Source organism: Strix aluco, chromosome 1, assembly GCF_031877795.1.
Source record: "Strix aluco isolate bStrAlu1 chromosome 1, bStrAlu1.hap1, whole genome shotgun sequence".
Lineage (NCBI taxonomy): Eukaryota > Metazoa > Chordata > Aves > Strigiformes > Strigidae > Strix > Strix aluco.
In genome coordinates, this window is record NC_133931.1 from 14,465,396 (window position 1) to 14,488,231 (window position 22,836).

Consider the following 22,836-nt stretch of genomic DNA (forward strand, 5'->3'; position numbering starts at 1 on the left):
TGTTTTTTAATTGGCACTATTAAAGGAATGTGAAGAAAGGTATGAAATACCTTTGCTTAAAACAGTTAAGTACATTATTCTTTGAATTAGATATATATGTGAGCCATAGGTTCACACTCTTTCATAGTCTTTTAGAGTATGCTGGCTTTTTTGCGTGTTCTTTACTAGAAGGGATTTCATGATTTTAAGTTTTACTTTGAAAGAAACACAAGAACTCTGCTGGAATTTAAGGCCAAATTACACTAAAGGGATTCCAGAGGACACTGCCCTTAGAAATATGCTGAAGTCTGACACGGAAAATGCTATAGTCTGGTGAATTTTAAGATGTGATTTCCAGTAAATCACCATGAAATAAGTAACCTAAAGTGCAGACTGATTGTTTAAAATACACTAACATTGAATATCTTGGTAGCTTGTGTTAATATCACAATTTCAGGTAAAATAAACCTCTGTGTGTTGATTCTTTAAATTTCAGTGATATTAATCATTTTGGATTGATATGAGGGTAAATTTGAATTTTCTCCTTTTAACAGGTTTAATTGATAGTTTTAATTAATGTCACTGGAGGCTAGACTCATACATGAGTGTAGCAAAACCATACCTTCTAACTGAAAGCAAAAGTAGGTATTTGTATTTAGACATTATTTGTTTGAGATGACTTAATAATGTTCATGCATCTCAATATCGAACTAAAAATCACTGTATAATTAATATTTATAGTAATATGAGAAGTTAATATTTTATCTGCATCAGAAGTATTCATAAAGTATAAATACACATTATGCTAATTTCCATACTTAGCTGTGCCAAGCACTTAAGGAAAGTAGGTGTTCTATATGTACATATATTCATACTGAAGCTATACGTAAATGTCAGCGTTACTCTCTGAGCTGGGTGAATCTTAACTATGTCTGTTCTGTAAGCAAGGAAGAATTGTAACTCTTAGGTTTGGGGATTTTTCAGCTTCTCTGGACTTCGGCCCAAAGGCTGATCCTGTTAACTGTAACTGTGTGTAATCCTGTGGTTACAACCTCCCTACCATGCTTCAAACACTGTTGCACTTGTGATAATAGATTTTCCAGCTTGTAAGACCACAGCAGGTCTTTGTATTGGTTGGGAGGATATCTTATTGCTCTTAACTAGTGCTATCTTAAGATATTAATGAGTACTGTGTTGGTTCTGAGTTTAAACCTTGTGCTGAAGAAACCACTAAAAATGCCTTAAGCTGTACCTCATGACAAAGTCACAGACATTAATGAAGGCAGCTACCGTGAACAGAACCAGTCTGAGGCATCTAGCCAAATGGCGATATTTTGGGAGAAAAGTTAATAATGCATGTACCATAATAAACCTCTTTGAATCTGGAAGCTCCTCCCTTAAATGTCAGGACATGAAGGAACAGGTTTTCTTTCCCTGCTTTTGTCTTATATTTTCAGAGACTTGTTGGGAGCATGCACTAGACTAAAATACTTCATTCCAGTGTTTTAGTTTTACTATAAATGAAGTGTAGTAATGGCTGTCGTACAAATAATGAATGATGAAGTTATTCACAGGAGCAGTTGACTTGAAATCATTGCCTGGGATAAAAATGCAAAGTGAGATCATTACTTTTTATCGTCATATTGTATACTCTCATGTATATGTGAACTCATACATACACACACACACATGAATGCTCACAGTAACCCAGTTTGAAAAACTGCAATAAAATAATTGTGTGTGTAGAAAACAGAAGCTAATGTCTACATTTTTCCCTGAGTTTTATTTAACTGAAATATGTAGTAAAACAAATCATATTGAAATTACTGAATTCTTAGTCAATTACTTTCTCTGAGAGCATGCCAAGGACATTGGATGTGGGGGGGTCCAATGTAGGTTTTCATAATGACTTCTTTCTTATTAGATAATTTTCATTATACTTCAGTTTTTCACCGTAAGATACATGATTGTACATTAAAGAACTGTTTAAAGAAAAAAAAAAAATCTTAAGAAGTTCAAATGAACATAAGTGTTTTCATTTCCTGATTTTCTTGGGATGGGAAATTTTAGGAATAAAGCAGCATAAGGCAAGTGTAAAGAATGAAAACATTGAGAATGATGTTTGTTTATAACTGCTGCATTGTGCACTAGAATTCCTATACTGCTTATTAGGGATCAGAGTGGAGTGGTAAAATTCTATGGTAGCTTTGCATTTAATAGAAAACGGAATGTATTGGAGTTGGAAATAAAACAAGACTACACATCTCCTGGGACTCAGAAATATGTGGTAAGGTCAATCTTCCATATTTTACCTACACGTACAAGTATGATGTAGACATTAATAACCATAATTTTGATGTTAATAACAATCTTGTGAACTTGAAGGGTCCTCTTAAAGTGACAGTGCAAGAACTTGATGGATCGTTCAACCATACATTGCAAATTGAAGAAAACAGTCTTAAACATGATATACCTTGCCATTCTAAAAGCAGAAGGTAAGAACTAAAATACAAACTGCAGGTATTTTTAGTATGGATATATGAAAACTTACAGTGCATTTGATGGTAAATATATGGGGGTTTAAATTTTGTGTTTAGATTTTCTTAATCTTACAGAATAAGATTTACCTGTGATGTAAGGCGAGAAAATAGAATTTACTACTGTTTATGGGCAGCAAGAGACCTTACATTTTATATGCAGTTCTTAATGATCGGTAATTTTATAAAAGTTTTACAAAGAGCTTATTTACGTAGAATGAGTTGAATGAAGACTCTAATCAATCAAATTATTCAAAATGCCTTTGAATGGGAAAGATATTAGAGGGAAGACAAATGTAGGAGGAGTACCTCAAGTAAAGATACATGGATGAAGCACTTGCATAGTTTTTCCTTTTCTGTAAGAGTGACAGGGCTGTTCACTAAACCTAATGAGCAAGAAAAGTAATATATTTCCCAAATAGATTCTCTCAGCTTCCTCATTCGTTATAATAATTACTTTGACCTCTACTTCTCAGAGTTGTGTGCTTATGTGTAATTGTAAAAAAGGTCGAAGTCAAGATTAAACCAATGTCAAGTATTGGTGATTATTATTTGAACAAAACTGATGCACAGCTCAACTTTGGGACTTTTTTGCTGGAGAGAACTTTATTTTTCAGTGTGGTGAAGTGCACAGAGAGTAAGTGCTTTTGCAGGCTTAAGATCCGTTTATAAACATATCTTTGCTAGTATGGTAATTTATACCTATTTTTTTCTTTTTCCTCTTTTTTAATAGAAATAAGAAGAAAAAGATTCCACTGATGAATGGAGAAGAGGTGGACATGGACCTTTCTGCTATGGAGTAAGTTAGCTTGTTGGAGTTTCTCAGTGTGAGACTGAGCCATGTTCCCCTTGTCTAAAGCATGCTGTTTTGAAGGATTTGATGGTAATGCTGTACTTCATTATATGACTGTCAAATTTCAAGACTATACCACATTTCTTTGCCTTCTTTGAGACTTCTGTAGGTGGGAAAATGCTGGTGAAGTGTAAAATGTAAGGGTTAACTACTATAATCAGGTTTTTTTAAAAAAAACTTAAGCATGATAAGGTGATACAATAAATTATTTGATTCTTTCTTACACATTTCTAATGATATCTTTCAGCTGACTTTATAGGTAAAATGTAAACAAGAATTTGCTTGAAACTAAGAGCAATTTTTGTTGGACCTTGATGAAGACCATTTAACTGGCACGAAGACAGACAACTTCCTGAAATCTGTGGTTAATTGCGAAAGAATCCTTTTAGATTGAAAATAAGTGATGAAATGCTTCGTACTGAAATTCATACTGGCATTAATTTCAGTTGGAACTGTTTAGCTCTTTGGAAGCAAATTCTTGTTCAATGTAAATACCAGCTTTACCCTCCTTGAGTTGGAGCTGGGATGCTCTCAGAAATACTGAAGGTGTTGATACCTTGTTTCCTGGCTGAGGGAAGTAAATAATCTGCTCTTGAAGAATAATGGTGTCTCTTTGAAGAAGAGTTTGCTTGTCACCTTAAAAGTGTTGAAGATTCTCATATATTTAACCTCTTCTAAAATATGATGAGGAATAATTTTATAAGGGATATTTTCATTGAGGAAGTTATTGTTATCATTATGGTATATGATTTTATGCAAGTCACTTATGCTTTGTTTATCTGCTAACTTTCTGATCTGCAGTGCTGTCATTCTTTTGTCCACTTTGGACTCCTCTGCTCCAAGCATATATGATAATGTGCATTCTTTTCTGTTCTTCTAAATCCCATGTATGCACTCTTCTTTTCACTATCCTTTCTTCTCTACCTACTATCTTGACAGTAATTCTAGATATTCTAGAAATGTCTATAGAAATACGCATCGTATTTATAATGATGCTCTTTTCGTTATTCCAAACTCTCTCCTAATTCCATGTCTGTTGCTGTTCTCAATTTTATGTGGAAAGTTGAGTAAGAGACTTTATTATATAGTTTACGCTTGTTGCTCCCATAAATTACTTCTGTAGTCATGGTGCGGTGTGAATACTAAAGTATAAAATACTTGTTTGGGTGGAATACAACTGAGTAATTTTATCTGTAGGACTAAAACTTTAATCCTGTCTGTTGATACTTTTGCTTTTATGATCATTTGGCTTGGCAGTTCTATGCATTTGCACGGTTACCCTTGTCAGCTGTCAACATCATAGCATGTGTGTGCTTGTAAAGCACTCTTACATCTATTGATAAAAAGTAGTGTATAAAAAAATGGGTATTTACCACCAGATTATTTTTGGATTTTTTTTGGTAGTCTTAAACTGTAGAAGGTGATAAAATGCTGCTCACTTATGAAAGTTACAGTGTCTGAGGAAGTAGAATTAAATATATTGAGATGATACAGTAGTTTACCATGAACTCAGATCTGTAGGTTAAAAATACTAAAACACTGTATTCGCTTTGATGTATTAGAGCTTTGGACAGATTGTCCTGGGACACTATAGAATTGCCATCCTAGAAGGAGGAGATTGGACCAGGTGACTTTCAAAAGTCCACTTTAATTTAGATTCTTTTGTGTTTCTTTGAATACTTTTAAAAATAATTCATAACAAGTTAGAAAATCTTTTCAATTTCTATAGTCTTGAAATGTTGTAAGCTATTAATGTTTTTCATGTCTGTCTTAGTGCTGATTCCCCTTTGCTCTGGATAAGAATAGACCCTGATATGTCAGTACTGAGGAAGGTAGAATTTGAACAATCTGATTTCATGTGGCAGTATCAGCTTCGATATGAGAGAGATGTGGTTGCTCAAGAAGAAGCCATTCTGGCATTGGAAAAGTTCCCTACTCCAGCATCGCGGCTTGCACTGACTGATATACTAGAACAGGAACAATGTTTCTACCGAGTGAGAATGCTGGCCTGCTTCTGCCTTGCAAAGGTGAGGTTGTGTGGATGGAAGTAAGGCAAGAAATCCACTAGGCATGGTAAACATTTGAAAATGGGTCAAAACTCATCGCAGTTCTTAAACTGGCTTGATATTTAGTCTCTTAAAAGTGTTTGCCAAGTATTTTTAACATGACTGATTTGAAAGGAAAGCTGTATTATTTTAGTCTGTAAATGGAGACAACAGAAGGCTTTCATAATTGTCAAAATTGAGATGTCAGACATGAAAACCACAAGGGATTTTTCCAGATTTCATTAAGTGGCAGAAATAAAAGACTTTTGTTTAATTTTCTTCAGAGCCAAAGTGTATTTTTTTATTTTACTGGGAAGTTCCTTGGCCTGTCTGTTGAGAACTACGAAGTTCTGAAATTTGTCTGTCTAATGAATTTAGGTTGCTGCTCTATATTGTTTCAGATTAAATAGGGACACAAAATAAACATCATGTTGGTCTGCAATTAAGTATGAAAAAGCCAATTAATTGCCTTGAAAAGGGAAGATCTTTTTCTTTAGGCACAAAATTGGCATTAAGAATTAAAATAAAGAGAACCCTATAAAACAACTGGGTGGAAACACAGAATAGTAAGAAATGCTGAAAAGACGTGGTGTTGACATAATTCTATGGACATAAAGGCATACTTATTAACAAATTGTAGAGTTCAGATTATTGGCTTATAGGTTGCTTTCTGCTATGTACCTGTTGAGAATAATTCAGTACCTGTATAGAAATAAATCCTTTGGCCATATTTTGAAAACCAAAATCCAAGAAATGTTTATGACAGTATTTTAATATTATGGAACATTGGTATAATACTGCCAGTGTATGTGCTAGTATTGGTACTGCCAGTATCTGCCTTAAAATATGCACGTTTTGTAATGAATTCACTTGGAATATTTAAAAGTTTATGTTTCACAGATAAATATTAAAAGAGCTGTTGCTACAATGTTTAAATGCAGTAGTTTTTTCTGTCTTTACTTTGAATTCTCAGGCAGTGGGGCTGCAGATAATCATAACCAGTTTTGCTCAGTTGTAATTGTATGAAAAATCTTGGGTCTACAAGATAAGGTTGTTGGTTTACAGAAAAAAGATTATAAAGCTAAGCAAAAGGTATGGCAGGACAGAGTTGTAGATATGTTTATGTAAGTTACCTAGGAGGAAAGTGTAATATATTCTGTAAATAGTTCCAACATCAGGGCATTAGTCAGAATCACTTCCTGTTGTCATTAGCTCAGTTTAATTTTCTCGGCTTGTAAACATTCAGGATTTGTATTCTTTATTGAAAAAAGCCAAGTCCCTTGTGTTTTATTAGGGGGAGGGTTCTTTGTTGATTTGCAACCTATAGCTGGCTTGTAGTTACTATTGTAAAACATTCTTGATGTACTCATGTTGATACAGAGAAATGATAGGTGACAATGCAATTATAAAACAGCATTTAGTACACTTCCTAAATGTACTGTATACTTTGTTGTAAAACAACTCTTCAGTCCCTCGGGTATAAAGTATCCAGGTAACATAATAAATTCTCATTGATAAAGAAGTTAACAGATGCTGAGTAGTTTGTGACAAATAACTCTACAGAGAAAGGAGAAAACAATGTCACAATATTAATTCCTGGGAGTATGCAGGCTGATTTTTCCATTCAGATCCATTACAGTGTTGGTGATGTGCTGTAGGGTTTAGAAAAGCAGCAGAACCACCACAAACTCCCTGCCCAGCATTGAGGAGCTTGGGTTTTATTTTACACTGCTACATAAATTTTACATTTGCGGTTTTAAGTTCATCATGACGGTTTCTAAGCAGTCTTCGAGATTAAGCTTCCTCTACAGGAAGAGTTGTTATGTACCTTACTGAAAAAGCTATGCCTGCATCTTCAGTTATTGCAAGTCTTTTCTCTCTCTGACCTTCCTTTGAAACCTGACTTAGTGGGAAAATGGTTTTCAGTAATAAAGCACCCATCTTACATAAAAGCAATGGTGAAATGTATTGCTACCCAACTTGCCTCTTGTTTTTCTTTCTCTTATTGCATATGTAATACCCTTGAAACAAGCTAAATAATTTAGAAGGAAATCCTCAATTTTCTTCTGTGTAAACAGATTTTTCCTTAGTTTGTGGTGGGTCTGTAACAATGGAGACTCTGCTACATTGTAGGGTGCATTGGCCTCATCTGTTTGTGCACACACACTCAATCTGTCATCAGGCTTAATCCATCATCAGTCCTAAGTGTTCTTGTCTGCAGGCTTTCACTGCTCCACACAGCAAATGTATGAAACCAAGGATGCTGGGAAGGCACAATAGCAGTTTTATCTTTGTGGAACCTTACTGCCGTACACCAAAACAGACTATAGCAATAAATTTGTCTTGGTACACAGTCTCTTTGTAAATTACAATTAAAGTTAGAGGTGGCTGACTTGCCTTTCACTTTAGGGGTGGTCTTTTAGTCTTAGGGTGGATGAGGCCTACTTAAATTCTAGGCTGAGGTTACTGGCAGGGTAAATTTGGGAGGTTGGTATTGCAAAAGCCTCTTCCATCACTGGCTTCTGTAGAATCAGAAAGCTTGGCTTAGTAAACACAGAATTTTCATCTAAAATATAAATGAGAAAATAATTAACAACAGAAGTTTATCATGGAAAGATAATTAGTTGCAGACATCTTCCAAGTGCAGCAATTTTCATAAAATGGACCTTTAATGTAGAGAAGATGCATTGGGGATGTCAGTGAAAACTTAGTTAATATAAGATAATACATTGACGAAAATACGTACCTATTTGAAGGACAGTATGTACTTGGCAATTATCCTTTTTGATTATGGGAAATGTGTATTTTTCTACCGCCAAGCTAAACTTGCAGTGATGTTAATATGATTTCCCTTCCCCCCTAATTACACAGATTGCAAATTCCATGGTAAGTACGTGGACAGGACCACCAGCCATGAAGTCACTCTTTACCCGAATGTTTTGTTGTAAGACTTGTCCAAACATTGTGAAGACCAATAACTTCATGAACTTTCAAAGCTACTTTCTGCAAAAGGTAAAATATTTTTTTTTTCACTTAATGTTTTAAAAGAAATGTCGAAATACAAAAACGTTCCTACGGTTGACAGCTACAGAAACATGAATAGCACAGTCTTGCTTTACCCCTTCATAAAAATCAAAAATAACTAGTTCTTTCTTACATGGCATCTGTTTTTTCCATCTTAGTCAAAAATCAATTAACAAATTTTTTTCTGAGTAGCTAAAGTTAAATTACCAGTTTCTTCAGAAGAATGGAGTACATCTAATAGGTATTTGCAAATATTTCTGAGCTCATTCTTAAATAGAATTTATTGCACAGTAACAAAGCTACTCATTTTATCTTTTAGGTGAATTCAGCAGCTGTCTTTATTCATTAATGGCAATGATATACTGCAAATAAAATCTTAACTTAAATTAGTGGGTTTTTTAGTTCAAGGCACTGTCTAATCCTTCATGCCCTCTCCTTTCTATTAATTGTCAACATCATGTATTGCTGCAGCTTATTTTGAAGTTAATGTAGGTTTTTTTACTGTGACCTATAGTTGGTTGTACAGTGGATAACAATGAATTAGAGTGGTTTTCTCTCAAGATTCACTGTATAATTATTGGATGATTGAGTTCATATTTCACAGATTTCATATTCCTGATTATGGAGAAAACTCAAATTTTGTTTTCTTACTCTGTCCAAAACTTCTTCATCCTTCTCCCCATGTCTCTTTCTTGGATCTTCTTGTGTATTTTTCTTCTCTTTTTGTCATTGTCCATTCTTTCCCACTAAATCTTACACTTTTCTCCCTTTTAATCCCATATCCCAAGTTTTTAGATCTAGAGTAAGACTCCTAAATCTATGTGAGTGGAGCCTAGAGAGCTGCTTAGCTCATGGTAAAATAAATACCTAGTCAGACTAATACCTGTCTGGCTAATAAATCTTTAGGCTTCACTGACTGTGTTGGATCTCTGTCTCTCAATGGTAATGGAAGCTTAGACATCATGTTCACATGAAACACCCAAACTCAGTGTCTGTCTCAGAATTAGTTCCATCATCATTTTCCATATTTCATTATTTTTCATTTGTTACCATTTTGATAGTGCCTTGACTTGAGAGTCTTTTCTTGGATATATTTCTTCAAATGTCTGTGCTACAACTAATTATTGAGCAATAATTACATAGTTTATTTGATCTGAAAATTATATAGCATGTGGTATGACTTTGAAAAAGCATTTAAATACCACTTTTCAGAGATTTGGTATTGTAAAATTGTTAATTGCTCATTTTCAGGATGTAATTTAATTTGAGGGTGTACCTATCATTTCACTAAATTAAGAGTGATGTTAGTATTGATTTTATTACACAGACTATGCCTGTTGCGATGGCCCTTCTGAGAGATGTTCACAACCTCTGTCCTAAGGAGGTTTTAATGTTTATTTTGGATTTGATCAAGTATAACGATAACAGGAAGAATAAGGTAAAAAATGTGTTTATTTTAATCTCTCCCTTTTTTTGTTGAAAAAAGTCTTAGTTAATATACTTCATGATGTTTTATGCCACTAATGTAAATATCTGGCTAGGAGAGTTGATGAAAAGGTGATACACTGAACAGTAAATGTTACAGAATGTTCTGTAGCTGACATTTCTATGGCAGCATTTCTCGGATGTTTCAAAGCTCTTTGTGCTTGTTGACGTACTAAGGACCTGCCTGTCTTCATTTGCACACATGCTTTTCTTGCTTTACTCTTTTTCATTCAGAAGACCCATGTGTTTTGAGAAAATGTGCATGAGGCTAACATGGCATGCAAAGTTAAGCACTGGTTTCTTTTTTGTTTTTTTTTCACCTTGAGTATTTGAAAGAGCAAAGAAAGGAAATAATTTTTTTTTAACGATATACAGGACTCTGAGATTCTGGGTTCTGAATGTCAGTTTTAGCTCACAAAACTGGATTGTCTTCATCTAGTTAAATAACAGCTGAAACCCAGGTTAATATTGTTCCATCACTAAATTGAAGCATCTGAGTTGGAAGTGTTGTCATGTAAATTTCCTTCCCACACAGACCACCTCTGAAGGATGATTAGATGACCTTTAAGATCCTGAGGTGATACAAAATTCCATCTCTCTAGCTACAGAGGAAGTTTACAACTGCTAGGAGCCTGACATAATCTTTCCAATTAAGTACCCAAATTTAAGTGGAACAATTCTGAAGCCTTTTAAACCTCACTTTCTTGTGTGTAGAAACACATACTGTAACAAGACACTTGTTGCAAGATTACTGAAATAAGAGGATGATAGAGGGTGGAGAGGTAGAGAGAGTTAGACACATGAATGCAAGCACCAGTAGTCACAGAATGCGGTGAATTGTGCTAACATCTTCCCACCACAGAAGGAGAGAACTCAACTTTCTTCTCCACAGTCCCTTCCACACATGTATTTGACACCTTCTACCAGATCTGACAGATACCGGGTTTGTTTAGATTAAATTAACTAATAGTCAAATCCTGTACTTTTTTCTGCTTTTTAAATTTCATTTTTGTACTTTTTGCTGCTTACTAAAGTAACACGACCAACAAATGTAACAGGCAGCACAATGGAAGGGGTGAAACTGTGAGCCCAGGTAAAAGGAGTGAATGGAGAAGCAAGATTTTCCTCACTAAGCAGCAGTGTACCCATCAGCTCACCTCAGAAGCTTGTGAAGTTGCTGTCTAGATAAACTGCATGGTTTTCTGAGGTGCTAGGCACCCGTTAACCTTGGTAACCTTGGTACTGAATATAGAAACAGACAGGTAGTTTTAGATGCTCACATTTAGAAATAATGGCTTTTATTTACCATATCTGGAAAATTTTCAATGCCTCATTTTTCCATTTTTATAAAACAATGTATTACTAATAATATGTTCATATTACTATTAATATGCTCTTATTACAGAGTTAAGATTAATGCTTGATAGTATGTCTGCTTGCTCAATCACTCTCAAATCCATTTTCAGAATAAATTTATTCCTATTTTGCTTTCTTATGCAGTTTCTCACATGGTTTTTGTTTTAACATCTTGTTCTGTGACAGTGGTTCAGCATTTCTTAGATTTTAAAGAATATGTATTGTTATATTTGCCTGTATTTAAATGCTGTTTTTATCTAGTTTTCAGACAACTACTATCGCGCTGAGCTGATTGATGCCCTAGCCAACTCTGTAACTCCTGCAGTCAGTGTGAACAATGAAGTTCGAACATTGGATAACCTAAATCCTGATGTTCGACTTATTCTTGAGGAAATTACCCGTTTCCTAAATATGGAGAAGCTTCTTCCCAGTTACAGGCATACCATTACAGTCAGGTGTGGTTTACTGATGGTTGTACACATGAAGAGAACAGACATGTTAACACTACTTTTTTGGGGTTTATGTACCCTTCTGTAGTTAGTATTTGAGATTTTAGCTTGTGTGTCATAATCTTAAATGTCAAATTCCTTCCAATTTCCAAAAGATGGTAGTGCAAGTTTGTCTTGATTGCTTTATTTTTCAACATTAATTTCTATTAATGTAGATTTTTAATAGCAGACATAAGTTGATCACACTTGTGCCTCTTTAAGAAGAGCATTTATTAAAGTTTTCCAAAAGGTTTGCTATATCTGTAGATTACACAACACAATCTGAACTGCATTTTCTTTGTAAGTTAGTACAGTTTCTGCTGAAACCAAACAATGATTTGACAGAGTGGGGAATTTTGTTTGTGTTTCTGCCTAATTCAGAATTAAGGAGAGCTATGTGTTAATGCTGTGAAAGTAATTGTAACATGTTCATTTGGATAATACAATTCTAGAAAAACTGCAGTACTTGATTTTGAAGAAAGTGTTTTTATTCTTCTTGGCTGCTATTCCATAAACCTAATGTAAATTTCCTCTTCCTACCACATCTAGCTGTTTAAAAGCTATTCGAGTGCTTCAGAAGAATGGTCATGTCCCAAGTGATCCTGCTCTCTTCAAGTCATATGCAGAATATGGGCACTTCATAGATGTCCGAATAGCAGCATTGGAGGCAGTTGTTGATTACACAAAAGGTACTTTTTTTCAAGTATTTTGACACATTGTAACACTTGTGATATAGTAGAAAAATATAATACTTAACCTCATTAATATTAGGTTGAAGTAGTGTCCACCAGAAGAGCTTGTGCGATGACAGATGTATTGAAAAGAAGCTGAGATTTCTATTAATGCTTTGTCCTAGAGAATGCAAGTTTTATGAATATGTGGTGAGCATTGTTTCTCAGTGTCTTGCAGTTGAATCAGATACCTAAGTTTTGATACAATGAGTAGACAGCACAATGAGTAGTGGTAACAGGTTTTGGAAATGGTTTTTTAACACTTAATTTTCTGTGATTTGGTTCGGTTGAGTTCAACGATAATTGCTAGTCAAAGTTCTTGGGTTTCCTTTACCTTCTTGCTAACCTCTTTATTTTGCTTTTTGCATGCATGTTATGGTTATAAATTTTGGAAACTTAGATTATTTTAATGATTATTGGTTGATTCTGCTTTGCCATTCTTTATACATAGCATATGTTCGTGAGTTGTTTCCGTTCCTCTAGTATTGTTTTTATCTTAGTTGACTGTTGCAGGTCCTTGAAAAAAATACTTGGTAGCTTTCTTAAATGCCATTTGAAGTTGAAATTCAATCCTGACTGATTTTTTAGAGCCAGTTAGAAATTATAGCTTTAATGGTTTGCATTTTATAAAACGCATTTAGTACTACATTGGCCTGTTCATTTATTCGGGTTAGTCTGTCTCTGTTCATCAGAATAAAAGGAGGATTAGGGAAAATCTCCCTCCTTTATTGGATGCAGAGGGAAACATAGTAGCAAAAAATGAGGAAAAGGCTGAGGTGCTCAACGCCTACTTTGCCTCAGTCTTTAGCAGTGGAACTGGCTGTTCCCTGGACACCCAGCCTCATGAGCTAGGAGATGGGGAGGGGAAGCAGAATGAGGTCAGCACAATTAAAGAGGAAGTGGTCAGAGAACTGCTAACCACTTGGATGCACACAAGTCTGTGGGACCGGATGGGTTACACCCAAGGGTGCTGAAAAAGTTGGCAGATGTGCTCGCCAAGCTGCTTTCCATGATTTACTTGAAGTCACGGCTAACTGAGGAGGTCCTATTGGACTGGAGGGTAGCAAATGTGACACCCATCTAGAAGAAATCCAGAAAGGACAATCCAGGGAACTATAGACCTGTCAGTCTGACCTCGGTGCCAGGGAAGGTCATGGAGCAGGTCATCTTGAGTGCCATTAAAAGTCATATAATGAACAACCAGGGGATCAGGCCTAGTCAGCATGAGTTTATGAAAGGCAGGTCCTGCCTGATAAACCTGATCTCCTTCTATGACAAGATGATCCAACTATTGGACGAGGGTAAAGCTGTGGATATTGTCCACCTGGATTTTTGAAAAGCATTTGACACAGTTCCCCATAGAATTCTCATAGAAAAACTGGCTGCCCATGGCCTGGATGAGCAGACGGTCTGCTGGGTCAAGCACTGGCTGGATGGACGGTCCCAGAGAGTGGTGGTCAATGGAGCTAAATCCAGCTGACGGCCGGTCACAAGTGGTGTTCCTCAGGGCTCGGTGTTGGGACCATTTCTGTTCAACATCTTTATTGATGATCTTGATAAGGCCATAGAGTGTATCATTAGTAAGTTCACAGATGACACCAAGTTAAGCGGGAGTGTCAATCTGCATGAAGATAGGGAGGCACTACAGAGAGACTTGGATAGGTTGGATCAGTGAGCCAGTGTTAACGGGATGAGCTTCAACAAGGGCAAGTGCCAGGTCCTGCACTTGGGCCACGATAACCCCATGCATCGCTACAGGCTTGGAGAGGTGTGGCTGGAGAGTTGAGTGGAAGAGAAGGATCTGGGGGTTCTAAATGACAAGCAGCTGAACATGAGCCAGCAGTGTGCCCAGGTGGGCAAGAAAGCCAACGGCATCCTGGCTTGTATTAGAAATAGTATGACCAGCAGAAGTAGGGAGGTGATTGTCCCCCTGTACTCTGCACTGGTGAGGCCACACCTGGAGTATTGTGTCCAGTTTTGGGCACCTCAATACGAGAGAGATATCGAGGTGCTGGAGCGAGTGCAGAGGAGGGCAACGAAGCTGGTGAAAGGCCTGGAGAATAAATCTTATGAGGAGCGATTGAAGGAGCTGGGACTGTTTAGTTTGAGGAAGAGAAGGCTGAGGGGAGACCTCATCATTCTCTACAACTACCTGAAAGGACATTGTAAAGAGGTTGGTGCTGGTCTCTTCTCACAGGTAATTAGTGATAGAACAAGAGGGAATGGCTTTAAACTCCAGCAGGGGAGGTTTAGACTGGACATTAGGAACAAATTTTTCACAGAAAGAGTGGTCAGACAGTGGAATAGGCTGCCCAGGGAGGTGGTGGAGTCACCATTCCTGGATGTGTTTAAGGGTCGTTTAGATGAGATGCTGGGGGATATGGTGTAGGGGAGAACTTTGTAGAGTAGGGCTGATGGTTGGACTCGATGATCCCAAGGGTCTTTTCCAACCTGAATGATTCTGTGATTCTGTGATTTGTGACAGTTCTTGTGTTTGAAGGGTTATCCCTATCAAAGTGGCCAAATCCTTCAATTCTTCCTCTGTGAACAGACTGGTGATTCTAATTATTCTGCCTCAAATTTCATGTTTTAATTTTAAGGGCAGTGGAGAGTTTCCTTTGCTTTTTGCATGAATAATTGTTTTCTCTTTTTTATAAAGGTTTTATTGCTTCAATCTTACAGCTGTCATTCTGTCCAAAGACTTTTGAAACTTGATAGGCACTGAGAGGTTTTAAGGCAGTTAGAGTCTTTGAGTGAACGCATCTGGCAGAATTCAGACTTACACTTACAGACTGAAACCAGACTGTCGTACAGAAAAACTAGTAACTTCATGGGAGGCTGTGCACTGAGCATCACTCTCAGGCTCAGTCCTCAGTCTTGTAATTCACCAGGCATTCTGGATCCATAACCCACTGCACATGTACCACTTGGTGACCCTGTGAGTGGTACCCACCTAGAATTCAGAACTCTGCCGGTGCTGTGCATCTCTCTCTCTGTTAGGCTACTTGCTTTGTTCCTCCCTTCATAGAGTGTTAGTGGAAAGATTTGCTGGAGAATGGAAAGCTTACTCATCAGCCTGCTTCCTTTAGAATAATCTCCTCACCAATTCATCCCACCCTTTGGAAGGACAAACTGATAGAATGTTTTCTCATTAAATTCTTGACCTTTTATGGATGGTGTTTATAGTTAATAACTGACTTGGAGAAGAAAGTGTTTGTACTGCAAAGTAGTATAGTACATCTTTAAAACAGCTGATCAAATGGGTTGCTGTATAAGCAAGATAGGGTAAGTTGCTCAAAATACTGTACAGGAAGCTAAAACTTGAATGGTAAAATGTAGTAGAAAGATAGCTTGAAGAAATCAGTGAAGAAATTGAATGTAATTTTTGCTTGAGCTCACTGTGAGATCTGGAAATGATGGATTAGAGTATTACTGTACCTAACTGCTTTGCCCCTTGCCAACAGCTTTTTCTCTGATGCAGAGGTAGCAGATGTAAATATCTGCTATAAAGTCACTACAGTTCACAACACAGCCTACTATCTAACTGCTCATAAGTATCATTTCTCAAATACAACCTTCCAGCACTGAACACATTAGCTTCTGCTCCTGCTGTAAAACTTGTAAGTTTTTGCTGGAGGGGTAAATCCAGAAGTTCAGTGTCCTAACTGACTTCTTCAGCTACCAGTATAGAACTTAGCAGCACTTGTCTCGCAGAGCCCTAAACCTGGCTTTGGAAGGAGAAATGATTGGCCGTCTATTGCCAAGAGCTCTGATTCTCATTGTTCCCAGTTACCTGGTTTCTAGTTCATACTGGATGTAAACCAGCAGCTATCAAATGCCTGTTGCTTGTGCCAAAGCTGGCTTTTTAACAGTTCTTGTAAAGGAAGCTGACAGACTTTGTAATTTCCATAAAAAGGAAAATCTGTATTTTCTGGGGCAGTGTGGAACTCCCATATTTTTCTATCAACTCTCAGGGTAGGAATAGCACTGTATTTTTTTAAGTTACTTTAAAAGAAATAATTTCTCCATGGAACTGAGTAAGTTGTTTTCTTTGCTGTTAATAGTAAGGCTTTTTCTGAGACACAGTAACTGTAAAATGCTTGAGGCAGCATATAAGGATTTGGACAGTTGATCTAAACTGGCTTGAAGTGAACAGGGTTTATTAACTTTTTAAAGTTAGCTTCTGGTAGTTATATGTATACAACAAAGCAGTTCATATTTAGAAGGGGTAGCAACAAACTGTTCTAAATAAATACCCATGATTATCTAATCTCATGAATGTTAAAGTTTAGGGTCTCAGAGGTGCTCTGCTGTAATTGAGAACTGATACATCAGTTTGAAAAAATCTCAAGAGGATTTTTACTTCGAAAAGCAATCACTTCTTTTTATGGCTACCAGAAGTATGAAAATCTACACATCTTTCTTTTCCTGCAGCCTTCTCCTAGACAAACTGGCAAGATACAGACAGGATGGGTGGTCTGTGAGATGGGTGGGAAACTGAGTCATGGAACTCACTCAGAGGATGACTATCAATGGCTTTTACTCAGGCTGGCAGCCTGTCACAAGTGGGGTCCCCCAGGGAACATCTTCATAAATGATCTGGATAACAGCATTGAAAGCTCCTTCACCCACTTTGCTGATGACACTAAACTGAGTGATGAGGTAGACACATCAGAAGGGAGAGCCATCCTATGGAGAGACCCAGACAGGCTGGAAGAGTGGACAAGCAAGAACTGTATGAAGTTTAACAAGGACAAGTGCAAGGCCCAGTACAGGCTAGGAGCTGTGTGTCTGGGGAGCAGTGTCACTGAAAGGGACCTGGGGGTCCTGGTGGACAAGCAGCTGACCATGAGTCAGCAGTGTGCTGCTGCAGCAGCGAAGGCAAATCGAATCCTGGGCTCCATCCTCAGGGGCATCGCTAGCAGAGATAGAGATGTGATCATCCCCACTCTACTCAGCACTTGTCAGGCTTCACCTAGAGTACTGTGTCCAGTTCTGGCCTCCACAATTCAAGAAAGATGTGGGCAGACTGGAGAGGGTCCAAAGGAGGGCCACAAAGATGATCAGAGGGCTGGAGAACCTGTCCTGCGAGGGAAGACTGAAGGAGTTTGGTCTTTTCACCCTGGAGAAGAGAAGGCTTGAGGGGACCTCATCACAGTACTCCAGTACTTAAAAGGTGGCTATAAAGAGGACAGAGGCTCTCTCTTCACAAGGGGCCATGTGGAAAGGACAAGGGGCAATGGGTAAAAGTTGCACAGGGAGAGGCGTCATCTCAAGAGAAAAAATAAATTTTTACAGTGGGAACAAACGATCAGTGAAACAACCTCCCCAGGGATGTGGTGAAGTTCCCATCCTTGAAGGTTTTCAAGATGTGATTGGACAGGTTGCTAGATAATCTCATCTAGGCTTCCTTTCCCATGAAAGGTTGCACCAGATAATCTTTTGAGGTCGCTTCCAAACTGGGCTGTTGTATGATTCTGTGATCATATATTTTTCTTCCATGCAAAACAACTTCTGTATGCAGTGTTGTAGCTGCCTTCTATCCCAAGCAAGGTAGCTTCCAGGAAAGCAGCTGTGCATGGAGTTGAGCACAGGCAGTCACTAATCCCTTAAAAGTAGGTCCTAGGCATAGCTTTTCAAAGATTTCTCTGACTTCTAAGGCAAATCTGAGATTGCAGTTCTGGTCTGTATGGATACAGATTTGCTCTGGCATCATCCAGAACTGTGTAGCTGTGGCCTAAATGGTGCAGAACGTGAGCTAATATATTCTGCCTCTAAAAAGGGCTTATCTCAGCCCAGTTCAGTGCCTCACCAGTGTAACTAGTTTTGTTTTGGTTGGATTTTAGGAATAGCAGAGCTGACTTGTCTTTTGCAGGCCACTTGCAAGTCAGACATCTTCTGAGCAATATTATAACGTAGTTTTTAATTGCTTGGCTGCCTCCTCACAACTCAGGAAGAGATGTTATGTTCAAGTTGTCCAAAGTATTTAAAGAACTTCTAATGGAACTGAAGTGCTGATTCTCATAATACAATTTAATTAATTGCTCCTTCCTTTAAAAGCAACTTACCCTAGTGAAATAACAAGGGAATAATAAGAATTAGAGTTGGTTGGGTTAAAAAAGTTGTATTCAAAAATTACTGACTGAAAACTGACTGAAATCAGGAAGGAAGGTTGAACTGAGGTATTTAGAACTGAAAATACAGTAGGCTTGGGGAAGAAAGAAATGCATTGCTAGGATTACAAAATGGAAAGCACAAGAAGTGTTTTTGGAGCTGTCTATACAGTAATGATTAATACATGCCAAATTCTGAAGCGAATTAAAGCAAAGCCTAAGCAAGCTCTTCACTGTTTTGAGGAAATGAGAATACTGCTGTAAAATCATACCATTATGCATGTGAGAGAAAGATTAGATAAAAATTCTTTCATTTTTGTGTAATTGGTGATGATATCGTGTGTTGTTTCCTATTTTTCCTTGTTACTCTGACAATCAAAGGAATTTTGTACTGTAATTTAAATTCTAAACTAACAAGCTGATTTTGTTTCCAACAGTGTGAGCCAGCAATTTTCTAGAAGCATGTGCTGATAAGTTTCAAAATCCATTTTAATTGCAAAGTATACTGATTTAAAAAAAAAAATTAAGGAAGGCTACTGAGAGGAGTATGCTTGCAGTTTCGTATTAGCCCTGCAGTGTTCCTCTTTCTGGCCTATTTATAGATAATATTCTTTCACGGATTCCTGTGTATGAGAATTGTATATTCTCTGTTCCCTATAGAAAATATTATACTTCTTATTGTTGAAAGAATATTTGAATGTGTTTGTTTTAGGAAGCATACCATATCAAGATGGTCATTTACTCTGTGATCTTCCCAATCAACGCTCAGGAGTGACAGAGTTACCTGCTAATAGTCAAACTGGTGGTTATTGAACAATTGAGACATGAAGGAGTTTCATACACATTTCTATTTCAGTGTAAAGTAAACCACCTTTTACTTTCAATTTGCACTATAATTAATGGAATTCCTCTTTAGTTGCAGTGATTCAAGCTCTTTGTGTGTTAATTCAGGAACTTGTGATTGTCTGATCAAAATCCTTCCAGTTTATGCATTTTATTTTATTTTTCTTTGCAGTTGATAGGAGCTATGAAGAACTACAGTGGCTGCTTACTATGGTTCAGAATGATCCTGTACCCTACATAAGGTTAGTGCGTTAATAAAGAGCCAGTATTTTTACTAATACTGGAACAACTAACTAACTAAATTCTTGGTCTGGAATTGCTAGAATAGATCAAATGCTTAACTGCTTAATACTTCTTCCTAAAACTCTTTTTTTTCTTCTTCTTATTTTATATAAATTGAAATGTGTTTTGATGTTTCAGCAGTACACATCTCAAAAATGAATATACTCTGTTCTTACTCTCCGTTATATTATTTTTGTTTTTTATGTTCTACCACTGTGGTGGAAGTCTGAAGCTAGAGGTCGTTTCCTGGTCATAAATAAAGTATATAAATCTGATGTTGTATATGGCAAAAAAACTTTGTGATATTTAGAAAAGACAGGTTGAGACATAGTGCACAGAGTGTTTTGCCAGCAAGGAGTGTAGAGCAATTGTTAGACTGTAGATGGGGTGAAAGGATAACGTGAAAATATGGTGTATTTCTAGTATTGCATGTTTCAACTTTGTTTTCACCAATGAGTGATTGGATATTTTAGCACATTCATTATAAACCTTTGAACACCAAGGTTCATAATCATTGTTTTTCCCCAACACTTTCTTCTTATGGCCACAATTAAAATACTGGGTTTCAAAGATATATAGTATTAATTTTAGTCTCTCTCTCTAGGTGATTTCTTACAAAGATCATAGCTGCAAGATTGTTTTCTGTTTTATTTCTGTCATTCTTTCTAATGAAAGTAGATGCAGTTAGACTCACTAGAGGAGGTTTAGCTTCAGTCTAGGAAGGAGTTTTTCTTTGATTTGTATCTTTTAAAGAATAGTTCAAATTTTGACTTGAGTACAATATGTAAGCCTCTTCTGAAAGAAAAAAAATAAATAATAATCTGTAAGAATTTTCTTGTCCCAAATGTGTAAGACAGCAAGGGAAAAGCTGACTATACAGGGAAAATAGTTAAAATAGTAAGTAATGGAACAAATAATTATTCTCAATCATAAAATGCTTTCAAGGCCAAGTTTAAAGAATGAAAGTTGGGAAAAATGTATTTACTTTTAGCTCTGTATGTAAATATTGTAAGCAAACATGGTAAGTGGAGAATCTTTATACACCAGTGTAACTTAAGAGGTGACAGTGTTACTTCCCAGAACAATGCTCAAGTCACTGGTTTTGGTCCTGCCATTTTATATCAGTCATAAACATTTAAAGTTATGTAAAAATTCTTTGGTGTCAGTGTGTAAGGAGTTTATTTGCCAATGTTTCTGCTTCTTTGTAATCATCAAGTCAGTGTGCAGAAAAGATTGTTACTAAACAGAAGAGCATAATTTTGTACCTAACTTAAAAATGATGTCTAACAACATCCTGCTGCTTTGCACCTTTTTATCTTTAAGTTATATTTCTGATGGTAGATCTGTGTCTGTGCATGTTGTGAACAGAAGGAAGAGCTAAAAGCATGAAACATTGGTTAAAATTCTGAAGGAAATCCTGTATTTGAATAAGTTTCTAAGAATATTGCAAACTGAACAGACTTCTTAGTGTATTCATTTGGATTTAATAAAGATGTTTCTTTCTTTTTTAGGCATAAGATTCTTGATATGCTGACTAAGAATCCACCTTTTACAAAGAACATGGAGTCCCCTTTATGTAACGAAGCTTTGGTAGATCAGCTTTGGAAACTGATGAATTCAGGTTGGGTGTTTGTTTGTTTGTTTTGGTTGGTTGGTTTGTTTTGTTGTTTTTTTTATTGTAAGGTTTTTTGAAATAAGTTTTAAAGACTTGCTTCAGAATATGCCAAGAGCTCTGTTAGTTGTGACAGTTAGAAATTCAGTCTCAGAAGTTCGATATCATGTATGTACCTCCAGAACTTCCTTGGTGACAGAGTACCAAACCTTGTTTTTCATTCTTTTGTCTACTACTGTAGTGTGTTTTGATGTACTTTTGGCATGGAATGATTCTTTGACTCAGATGTTCAAAGCAAATGTTTCCTCAAATGGTGGCGTCTGTGTTACCTTTTTCTTTATAGTTTGATTTAGATTAGATAGTTCTCATTGTCCTCTTTTACTAAACTGAGAGAATATGAGAGGATAGCATTTGTACAGATAATTTAAACGAGATTTTTAAAAGTATATTATAAACCTAAGACTCAATTTGCCTTGTGTGATTAGGAAAGATCCTAATGAGAGAAGGGCTTGCATCTTGACCTGTTTTTCATTACTGAAGCAGTTTTATCCAGTCCTGACAAACTGCCCTTTAACATCTGGCACATTACTACATAGATTACATATAAACGTTTATATAGCTTTTTTAGGTCATTGAAGGGAGACTGTTCTCTGTGTATCATTATTTTTAGTGTTTAAAAGTTTATAGCTACACTCCAGGGGTTGAAATGGGGAAACTACTAGTAGTTCGGTTTCATAGGATTTGCCAAGTGTCAGTCACAGAAAATAAACAATTTTGATGTTCCCATCAGAGAGTTTGTTTTTCCTTTTTCTTGAGAGAAGAGTGTGTGCAGTGTTACAACCATTACCTCTTTCTGCAAGTAACAAATAGTGTATACATTCTTACTATGATTCATGGGGCTTTAAGTACTTAAATTTCTACCATCAAGATGACATAATGTTTCAGTTTATTTTCTGTAAGGGATAACTGTAGCATTTCAGGATGCCTTGTAAAAAATGTTTGTTAATGTCAGACAAGTTAGTAGCTAGGTTTAAAGCTGCATGATTCTAGAATCACAAGTAGCTTTCATTTAACATAAGCACATGCAATAGAAAACAGACTGATTGATATATGTAATCTTTTTTTTTCTTCCATGTTAATCTGCATTAAATTGACAATGCTCACAAATTCCAAAGATTGCAGAGAAATTCAGCAACCAATTGTATTTAAGCTTAGCTGTTCCAGTGAAAAGGAGAGAGATACTGAATAGGAATTCATCATATCATTTTAAGATGTACTAGTTTAAGAAGTTGAGTAAATTATTTATTGTTATAATATTAGAATAGTTTTTAAATTAATATTTGCAAATGTGTCATTCTCTGGAGAGTATTTTAATGTTAGGAATGTCCAGATTAATATTCATATCGCTTTCACTTGTAATTGGGCAAGTGGATGTACAGCTAAGCTTACTTAAAACACTATCTAGACCCATGCAACTTAGTATTTACA

General features: G+C 36.5%; 1 protein-coding gene across 7 annotated transcripts in view; it reads left to right on the forward strand.

The window, feature by feature from the left end:
- Nucleotides 1-22,836, forward strand: part of TAF2 (TATA-box binding protein associated factor 2) — a 65,434-nt gene that overhangs the window by 26,381 nt on the left and 16,217 nt on the right. For all 7 annotated transcript variants that reach the window (XM_074849530.1, XM_074849594.1, XM_074849661.1 and 4 more), the window contains 10 exons: nt 2,152-2,266; nt 2,365-2,474; nt 3,250-3,315; nt 5,144-5,396; nt 8,286-8,426; nt 9,766-9,876; nt 11,541-11,734; nt 12,317-12,456; nt 19,627-19,696; nt 21,248-21,357. In XM_074849530.1, coding sequence (XP_074705631.1) covers nt 2,152-2,266; nt 2,365-2,474; nt 3,250-3,315; nt 5,144-5,396; nt 8,286-8,426; nt 9,766-9,876; nt 11,541-11,734; nt 12,317-12,456; nt 19,627-19,696; nt 21,248-21,357 — 1,310 coding nt within the window. The remainder of the gene's footprint in view (nt 1-2,151; nt 2,267-2,364; nt 2,475-3,249; nt 3,316-5,143; nt 5,397-8,285; nt 8,427-9,765; nt 9,877-11,540; nt 11,735-12,316; nt 12,457-19,626; nt 19,697-21,247; nt 21,358-22,836) is intronic.